Source organism: Halyomorpha halys, unplaced genomic scaffold (genome assembly GCF_000696795.3).
Source record: "Halyomorpha halys isolate HHAL.00 unplaced genomic scaffold, Hhal_1.1 Scaffold297.1, whole genome shotgun sequence".
In the NCBI taxonomy this organism is placed as follows: Eukaryota; Metazoa; Arthropoda; class Insecta; order Hemiptera; family Pentatomidae; genus Halyomorpha; species Halyomorpha halys.
In genome coordinates, this window is record NW_027109687.1 from 728,984 (window position 1) to 739,413 (window position 10,430).

The 10,430-nt window shown below is 31.3% G+C and overlaps 2 protein-coding genes across 4 annotated transcripts in view; one reads left to right on the forward strand and one right to left on the reverse strand.

Moving 5' to 3' along the window:
* LOC106680876 (RNA demethylase ALKBH5) overlaps nt 1-923 on the forward strand; it is a 9,633-nt gene extending 8,710 nt beyond the window's left edge. The window contains exon 7 of the mRNA XM_014420870.3: nt 421-923. Within this exon, the coding sequence (XP_014276356.1) occupies nt 421-511 (91 nt within the window). The 3' untranslated portion in view covers nt 512-923. The remainder of the gene's footprint in view (nt 1-420) is intronic.
* Nucleotides 924-2,672: 1,749 nt separating this feature from the next.
* LOC106680894 (DNA-3-methyladenine glycosylase) overlaps nt 2,673-10,430 on the reverse strand; it is a 12,548-nt gene continuing 4,790 nt past the window's right edge. Inside the window, exons 4-5 of one of the 3 annotated variants that reach the window (XM_014420909.3) lie at nt 8,205-8,405; nt 2,673-2,778 (exon numbers count right to left, since the gene is read on the reverse strand). In XM_014420909.3, coding sequence (XP_014276395.1) covers nt 2,706-2,778; nt 8,205-8,405 — 274 coding nt within the window. In that variant the 3' untranslated portion in view covers nt 2,673-2,705. Of the gene's footprint in view, nt 2,779-6,668; nt 6,767-8,204; nt 8,406-10,430 lie in introns of those variants that run through there. The other 2 variants (XM_067047839.1, XM_067047838.1) reach the window with 2 other exon arrangements.

The following is a 10,430-nucleotide window of genomic DNA, read 5'->3' on the forward strand; positions in this document are numbered from 1 at the left end:
AAAAATGTGAGAATTTAGAAAAACAAGAATAAAGGATATGACAAGAAAATGGGTTTCTGAAATGCAGAAAAAAATGAAAAAACTAAGTATTATGTGGATTTTATTATGTTCAAAATGTTTCGATATATATGGGAGATGCAGTCTTTATCAACTTTATGATTGACGGAATTCTCTGTCAAATTTATGTAAATGGACTCTGAGATGAGACGTTTGGTGTGGTTGGGGACAGTGGCAAATCCCAAAAACAAGATCTAAAGGAAGGGTTCAAAGTTCTTTTGGTATTTTCTCACTCGACCCAAAAATGAACATGATTTGCTTCTGTTTCTTAGCAGTTCTTCTTTCATTGCAAATTCATTGATTAACTAGGACTACAGATTAATTAAATTTATAATTTATTTACATTTGTTTTATTTTTTAAAGGATGCAAAGAAAAAGGAGTTTTGATGAAAGTGAAAAGCTCCCAGAAGAAATAAATAAAAAAGCAAGATTTGATAAGAAATATGGTACCTAAACATTACCACTCTTTGGTAAAAATAAAAATCATAACCATATTTATTTATAGTACTTTGGCCGATAGAACTATAAGGAGGTACACACACATGAGCTCTGCAACAGTTCCCCACTTCAAGTGAATAAATATTCCATGATTAAATTTTCTCTGGCTCATTATGTCACAAAATGGAACAAAAACACCAAGTGGTATTATGTGCTTGTTAAATTAAGCCAAGATTTTAATTACATTGTGATAGCCAATAAACTGTGATAAAACAAACAATTAAGTTCAAACTGCAAATGAGACCCCAATTAATTAAAATAATTAAACAAAATGTAATTGAATTTTCTGTAACAAGAATAAAAATATAGAAAATTTAATAAAATATTAAAATATTTACCAGATGTATATAATATAATATTTGTAACAATTTCTTGAATTTTTTTTAACCCCTTCATCATATTTAACTTTTTTTTTTGTTAACATCTGTATTGAAATTTACAACTGTGTATTATGTAATACATTCAGTGAATTTGATCTTAGTTAAAATGGAGTGTTAGAGGCGTGTAGATAAACTACCCATTGGTAGCGCTCTATATATTTAACTTAAATATAGAAAATTTATAATTTTTCAAATTTGCTGAAGCCGAAGTCAATTACATAATTAGCTTTCAACTAAATATTTACCACATTAAGCTAAAGTCAATTGCACAATAAGCTGTAAATTCCCATTGATAAAATGTTAAAAAATTAAATCCTAGCACATTCAGACTAAATTCAATAATTTACCTGATTTATGAAGGGTAAAGCAAGACAAAAGGCTGAAGGAGATTTTATAGTAGTTACAAATGCTCAGAAGAAACTTGAGTTGACTTGGGAAGAAAAAATGGCCAGTGCCAGGACTTTTGTTGTTATATTATATTTACAAAAGGGTAATGGAGAAGGATATTTTTTATATTGGGGAATAGAATCCACCATAATATAAAAAAATTGGGATTAAAGTGTGTTAAGGGATCTAAATGGGATTAAATAGATTATCATTAAATTTTGCATAGATGGTTGGTGAATTAAATATAAACAATGTATAAAGAGGGTATGACCTTGAACAATGATCAAAATAGGTAAAATAATAGTATATATAAACATGTATGCATATATTTGTATTAATATTATACTAACATTAAAAGCTAATGTATTCATGTTATATCATTATTATACTGAAATTGAAGTTCAATGATAAGTGTATATTTTCATTTACTAATGAAAATATACATTTATTTATATCATGTTCATTGTGGGGTTACATTTTAAGATTACATTGTTGTTTTGGACCTTCATGACACCTCAATTTGAGTCTCTAAGAAACAAAAAATATGGTGTGCGCCACCATCAAACTTCTCCTTGAGTTGAAATAATCTTAGTTCACTTTAAAATGGGAACTTCATTATTCAGGATGGTAATACTTTCTCTTACTCTTACTAACTTCCTTAGATGATTATTTCAAATAAACAGAATTAAAGGCACTTTAAAGGTGCCTCTACACATTTGCTAAACTATGTGAATGGGTTATTTGGATTGACAGGAAATTTGTGGCCTTTGGATTCAATAATTAAATCTAGTTTAATGCTGGATCTACATGTTTGCCACTTGCCGCCAATCCAAGACTCGTACTAATGCTTGGTAAAGTAAGGAAGCAACAAAAATCAATATCCACAAGCTCGTTTTGTTCTTTGGACGGTTATTACATAAGATTCAATCTATTTTTATTAATTAAAGGGACAAAATAAAAATAGATGAAATGAAAGAAAACACAAATATCAGCAAATTTGGAGGTAGATGATAAAACTTCATAGAAATGGTTCTACATAACCTATAAATCCAACTTCCATTCTAGGTTTTTTCTCAAATACTTGTTAATTTACTTACCCAAACATATAATGGCTTTATAAACTTATATTTGTACTGTGTTAAATAATTAATTGAGGGGAGTTAATTTTTTATTTTGGTTTAAAAAATTCATTAATGAAAATAATCAACCAAACATTAAATCCTATCAAGGCAATTTAAAATAAATTGCTAAAAATAAAAATTATAAAATCACATAGAAACAGGTTTGATTGAAATTATTTGGAATATTATTGAAACCATTTGGCATTAATTTCAATAAAAAACAACAAAATATTTATTAATAAAAATGTATATTTTGATTAAATTAGTGGGTCTGCTTCATAACTTCAGCTTTTTTGTTTCGCTTACTTACAGATCTATTTCCTAATATATAGTACCTGAAAAAATATGAATTAAATCGTTTTAGTTGTTCTCCATGTAATTATATATGGAATAATAAAATTTAAAAAGCTAAGCATATAAATGGTTATACTAAGTACATTTCAATTATTATACTTATTTTAGAAAGACAACAAGTTATTTAATTGGTCAGGTCATATTACTAATGCACTGACTGATTTTCATAGATGATAATAAAAATCACTATATTTATCTTAGGGGGTGACAGTAGCATTGTGGTAACACACCTGTTTGCCAACCAAAAGGTTGGGAGTTTGAGTCACTGGCCTTATCTGGGATTTTTCCAAGCATATAATTATACAATACTCACTCACAGCCTCCCCCCAGGCATTTGTGAGGCCCGTTAGCCAATGAGTGGCACTCACAAAAATAGGCGTTGGAGTGACGAACCCACCCTATGAAAACCATTCCTATGTACATCACGCAAGGCCTTGGACCTCTACAGTCTGACGTGCCAATAATAATAATATTTATCTTATAATACTGGTATAGATGGTAACTACAACATTAACTAAAATTTGAATAAAAGATGTAGAGAAAAATAAACTTAAATGATTTTTCAAGTACTTACGAATCAGATGATCAGAATAAAAACTAAACAGTAACATTAAAAAAACACATTATTCGTACTAGCTGGTTACAAAAATCTTTGAGAATAAAATAAGTTTTATTTAAATTACAGTACAAAATCTACCCAATAAATATATGTAAATTTACACTTACTGGGGGTACATACTGCATCACGTTTTGATTGATCTAACAAACAGCTTACTTTTATTTTTATTACAAATATAGAGAAAAAAGGTTACTCGTTAGTATTATGTATGTAGTTTTGTATATAATCACCCTCAGTCGCTGTGATTCTATATATAGCTCACAAATCAAAGTTTGGAACTTCTAAACTGAAAGTTACAAGTAAGCAAAGTAGCAACATGATCTAAGTTTCCGACTTTTTTTTGGGTCGGAGACATCAAAATCTATATGGCAACCAAAGAGCATTATAAAACATTTCTCACCTATTTGATCTCAAAAAAATACAATTTTTACTGTTATCAGTTAAAAGAAGAAAAATGGTATAGTGGTTTTAAGAGGCCTTCACTCAACTATTCCCACAACTGCTCTCAAAAATGGCCTAGAAGAAACAGTAAATAATGTGCGAAATATATCTTGTGTTTTGTCCTCCCATCTAAAAAACAATATCCATTACCATTATTTTTCATCGATTTAGAACTAGCAAAAAAAAAACACAGAAATATTACAGGTCAAAAGACTTGTATATACCCACAGTACAGTTCGAGTAGAGTAGTGAAAACAATAACTACTGTACATCAAGTGTCAAAATCTGGGCTAAAGAGCTACTGTCACTGGCCAAGATGGATTAAATGTGCAGGCCCTCATGAATCTGAGACTTGCCAAAAATTAACTCATAAACCAGCTAAATGTGTACTCTGTGGGAAAGATTGTCCTGCAAGCTACAGAGCTGTGTAACATAGAAAAACTTTTATAAACAGAGATCCCATAACAAGGCATTAAAAAGCCTAGAGAAGAAGAGTTTCATTTAGGCACCTGAAGTTAAAAATTTTCTGGAATCACAGAAAACTCAAATCAACCAACAACAACCTTCTGCCTTAATTACCATGCATCATCATCAGGTACCCAGAAGACCATACTCTGAAATCACAATCAAGAAGCAGCAGACTCAACGTTGGGCTCCTCAGGCTTCCCATACCATATCCAGACCTCTCATTTTCAATCTCAACCTTCTTGTCCTCTAATTCCTTCCCATCATATGCCCTAAAGGGTCAAATTACCATCTGAACATCCACACCCAGTTCCATCCAATCCTACTGCTCAGGTAAACACCCCATCCCAATTACCATCAAAAGTAAATCCAGACTCTCATACCTCAACACCCAGCACTCCTAGTCATACAAATTATCCAGATCTTAACCATAATTAAACAGACATAACCTTCTACCCTCATAATCCTTCCTGTTGGATCTCCAAAAGACTATAAAACCACTTATAACCCTCCACACTAGAATTCTAGTTGAAGTTCCTTTTAATCTCCCACAAAGTCCGTAGCTATCATTTTGTGGAATGCTTACATAACCAACGTATTGCTCCAAGTTATTGATGAACTTGACATATTGCTCCATAACAAACACATAGATATTGTCTCTAGACAGAAGCTCACTTGAGTCAACAATCACATTTTTACAAATGTGACTACATAACTTATGTATCAGACCAACCAGACAACACTGGTATCCGTATCCTTATCCCCTTACCTTATTCCTTGCACTCCTACAGACACAATTACCTTGGTAATCATTTTAACTTGTCTTCTCCATTTAACATTCCACAGTTTAACACAACCATCTACAGATGGAGATGCTGAACATCCAACTACTATAATAACATCTAATCCTGTGTCTTAAGCCCCATTTATACTATCCTCCTGCCTATGAACTTTTTGGCCCATGAGCTTTTACTTATTGGCCTACATCAATGGCCCTCTTAAAAATGCCTGATATCATGGATGTATTTATCACTTCCCAAATTCCTTCTTCCTGAGGCATTGTTTCGATAATGACAACAAAATACAAAAATATGTACAAAATATAAAAACTCCTTTTTAGCGACGGGATTAAATCACTTTAGAAACATTTACTTGAAATGAGAAGAGGAGTTAAATTGAACAATATGTAAAAAGTGGCTAAAATTGAATAACAGCACGAGTTGTCACTATCGAATTCCTAGAAGACCTTTTCTCAGATCATAGACCAGTTATGTTTTTATTACAATCAAACTATGTTCCTATAGCCCTTACATTCTTAAGCCATTCCCTACTTCATTGATTACAGTACGAGTTGACTGGTACAAATTTTGTGAAGACAATAACCAATAAAATAAATAATTTGGGTATTATTGATTTTATTGCTTGTTAGATCAGAATAACTTGCCACAGCACATTGGCATCTTATTACAGGAAAATGCATAGCAAGATCGAAGTGGGACGAGGCTAGATACCCAACAGATAAAACATATACTAAACTGGCTACAAACTAAAAACTAAACTTAGGAAATTCAAAATATATTAACTTGACAGAAAATCTTACAATCACTGATAAATCATTATGGACCACCACTAAAAAGTTTCTTCAAAAATTTTAATCATCCACATCTCACAGTGTCCTAAACATGGATACAATTGGAAACAGAAAATTCCCACATATTCGGTCAGCACTTTTTTAAAACCTTCAAGCCACACCCTGATATCCTTAATTCAATTTTACATCGAATCAATTAAAACAGAATTAAATATCCCACTACAAATGATCCTACCACCCAAAGCATTCCATCTTTCAGAAATATCCAACATCAATCAGGAATTAACTTCCTATGAAGCTCCTGGACATGACCTAATTTAATTGCATCCCATATCCTAAAATATCTTCCTTTAAACAGTTTATACATCTCACTCCCTCTTCACATATACCAATGACAAATGTGCGCTTTCTGTAAATAATGGGCCATCCATTTTTTTCCAAACCCTTCAATCTCACATCACATTCCTTGAAGAATGGTGTCAAAACTGGATGATTAAAATAAATTCCAAAACCACTAAATCACCATTACACTTCGTCATAAGCCTACGACTTCCTGTCCTAAAATACCCTTTAACAATACTCCACTTATCCTTATCAAAAAGATTCACCATCAAGGACTACATCTAAACAAACCACTAACTTGGAATCCCCCAAACAAAACTGGAAAGACAGGAAACCACTTGTCGATTCCAACTATTACAACACTTAATAGATAAATGTCTAAACTACCTATAAATTACAAAATACTCATTTACATTACGTTAATAAGGCCTATTTGGATGTAAGGATTTGAGCTTTGGAGCTCCACCAAACCATCCTTTCCCCTTCTATTTCTGACAATCCTCTGAGGCATCTGAAAAGAAGATGGCCTTGAGATCTTCTAATGTTAAAATTTAATTGGAGTACTACCAATGGGTAGTTTTTCCTCAAGTCTGTATCATGTCACTGTAATAGAACTAATATCACGTTTAATAGATGTATGTTTATGTAATACAGTGTTTTTTTTGGCCAAGACTCCCATTGGAGGCTACACTGACAAACCATGGTTGGGGATCATCAAGTTTTTCATTTTGTGGGACCACCACTCAATGAAAAAAGTCAATTCCACAGGCCAGATTCGAACCGGCACCTCCAATAGATCTCAAAATGCTAGGAGTGCGCCCAACCACTGAGTTACAGACAGCCTGTTGTAATACAGTTGTAAACATTAATAAATAAAAAAAATTAATTGTGTTTGGCAGATAGAAGTAAAACTTGAAAAAATGAAATAATCTATTAAACTTTTATTAATAATAATCGTGTGTTCCCTCTTATAACTTAATGCAGAAAATATTATGTTTTAGAATAATAATAGTAATTAGAATAAAACAGCCATTTTCTAAGTCGATTCAACTAGGCAAAATTTTTAAATTGTAATAGGAGAGAATAAGTTAAAAGGAGCTTAATCAATCACACACTGCACTGCTTAAGCTATATAGCCCTGCTGATATTGCTAAGCTGCTATAAGCTCCTACTCTCGATCCTAGTAGCTAAGGAAGTTGAGGCAAAGGTCTTTGCAAGCTCGAAACTGCAGCAGCGCCGGTTCAAATCAAGCCTGGGGGGTAGACTTATTACCACACAATGAAAATTTGAAGACCCCTCACCATGGTTACTGTACTCTAGTACCCTGCAGTTGCTCCCCATATGTCAGAAATGACCAGAAAGGGGTCATAAAAAAAAAAAATCCTTCTCTCCTGTTATAATACAAAATTTTTCCTGCTAAAATTGACCAGTATTGCCCTCCTCCCGCCATTTCTATTTCATCCATCTCAGATCACAAAATCAATTTACTCTCATATATTTTTTTTCCTTTTGTTGTAGAAAGTCAGTAAAGAAGTTTAACTTAAAACAACCAATCTCAATCATATTTGAATGTTTTAAGTAGTAAATAACTTATCAATTACATTATAACCAATTAAAAAATAAATAAATTAACTTTTAATATGTTTAGTTGAGAATTATGATGTTTTTAACTTCTATTTATTTTCAAGAGTTGATGTTTTCATTTATGATTTGTTTATCATTCATATATTTTAAAATTTAATTAATTTCCTAAATAAATAATGTCATCATGCTTGGACTCAGTTTTATTCTTTTCTATTCTAAACTCTTTAGTGGAAATTATAACATTGATGGTAAATAAAAATTAAACTATAATACTCAAATTAGTCAGAATATTTAAATGATACTCTATAAATTTTACCTCCAATGTAAAAATGAATAAAAATAATAAATTTTAAATTAAACAATACCTGAAAGGTTTTGAAGCCCAAAATGAATCAGTAGACTCTATGCCTATTCGTGGACTTTCAACAATATGTTCATCTTCTATGGAGACTGGACCAGATTCAATCCAAATTTCAGGAGAAGTGACAAGATCATTTCCTGAAAAATGGGAATCTATGTTCATAGCAATAGCTAGCTTTGATGGGCCATTGCAGAGCTCATTTAGCCTGTAATAAAATAAAAATATAGTTAAATGCCAGAGAAGTAAATAAAACAATATCAGACAAATATCACAGGCATAAAAAAATATTATATCAAACAAACAGATTATAGAAAATACTACAGATGAAAGATGCAGCAGTAATCAAACCTATACTCACATCAAGTTGTTGTGTTTGAAGAAACTGAAAAAATACTTAAAAAGTAAAGAAACTTGTTTCTTTCCAATAGTACAGAATAAAAGAACAGAATATAAAGAGATGCTCAAGCTCATATGAAGATGATTAGTAAACAGAAAAAGAAAATGGCTATAATACAAAAAATTACAAATTTAGTAACTTCTTGAGTAAATTCTAAGTAAATTTTTCAGTGAGTAAAGAACAGGTTAACGAATCTAACAAAATGATTAGAGATGAGATAAATTTACCTCTACCAGGTGATAACATAATGAAAATATGGGAAGGATATTTGCAGCATTGTTTTTAAATCTACATACAATTAAATTGGCTGATTTGATATGCAAGAACTAGATCACAATAATTAAACAGATGAAAAAATTATTGTGGTTGTTGTAGCTGAGGCATCATTTAAGCAACCTCATGTTTGCAATGGGGCTGGTTCAATTCCAGCCAGGGCAGGTTGACTGTGGTGGTCTCATGGAATTAAAACTCGACCCTCCCACAATGGTTAGATAGGTTGGTTATATGTAGATAACTTCTCCCTCACATCCCTCTCCTTCCATCCATATGTCAGATATGATCGAGTAGGGAGTAAACAGAAAAAAAATTATCCCCTGATGATGAGGCTATCATTACAAATCACAAGGTCACAGGAACAGAAGAAATCACAGTAAAACAATTAATTAGGAAGAAGAAAGAATTCCAGAAAAAAAAATGTAGGAAATTTTCCTTTATTAGAGGAAAAGGATGATTCATAACAATTATAGTAACTATAGGGTTTGTTTTCTAGTAAGTTGCAACTGTATAACATATAAATAGTTGGTATTAACACAAAAGTTTGTGTAAGAATATAATTTATGCACTATAGGCCATATTTTCACCCATATTTGTTGCTTATAATTTATTTATCTTTACTGTACTGTTGTAGATTTTTGGAAAGATTAACTTGATCCGAAATCTTTCAGAGTCAATTAGAAATATCTTCCTTTCTTTAGGAGGGTCTAATACAAGCCTTCACATGTATGATTTAATTGCTAATTTCAGGATTAAGTATATGGTATCTGTCTATCAAGGAAATAATGAATCATGTATTCAGGAGGGTATTTAAATGAGTTGACTTTATTCTTTGCCAGTACTCTCTCGTCGCTGGTTAGCTAAATGTAATCACTTTTTTTTCTCTTTGCCATTTAAGAACTTTAATACCTATCTCTTGTTCAATTTAAGTTTATTTATTTAGGTTAGTCATAATAAGGTTCAATATTGGATGATAGAAAATCCATATTCAGCTACAAAGAGGTGTTTACACTTGTACTAAACTATCACTAAATATCTGAGAGGTTGAAAGATAAAATTTGTCAATTTAATAGAAAGTATATTTTTTAAAAATAATTGTTTGCTTTGATATATTTGAATCTTCTTCTACATGGTCATCACCACCTATATCTGAATTATCTCTACAGTCTTCAAAGCATGTTCATAATGAAACAAAATAGATTTGTGTACAGTAAAAATGCTGTATTACAGTGACTCTAATAATTTTTTTAGTGAAGCTATAAAAAATTTAACAGTAAACACAAAACTTACCGTTTATATTCTATCAGTGAAGTATTTTTTTATTTTACAAACAATATGATCAAGGTACAGGCATAGGCATAAGTAATGCAGATTACAAACTAAGGTGAGAAGTTTATCATGCCTGTTGTTACTCCCCTCTATCTGCTGATTTTTTATTTTCCACATTAAAATAAAATATAAGGTAGTTCAATTAATATAAGGTAGGATTCAATTAATCCTGAAGGAAATAAATACCTGATATTTGTCATGGAAATAAAAATAACTTATGTCGTAGCATTG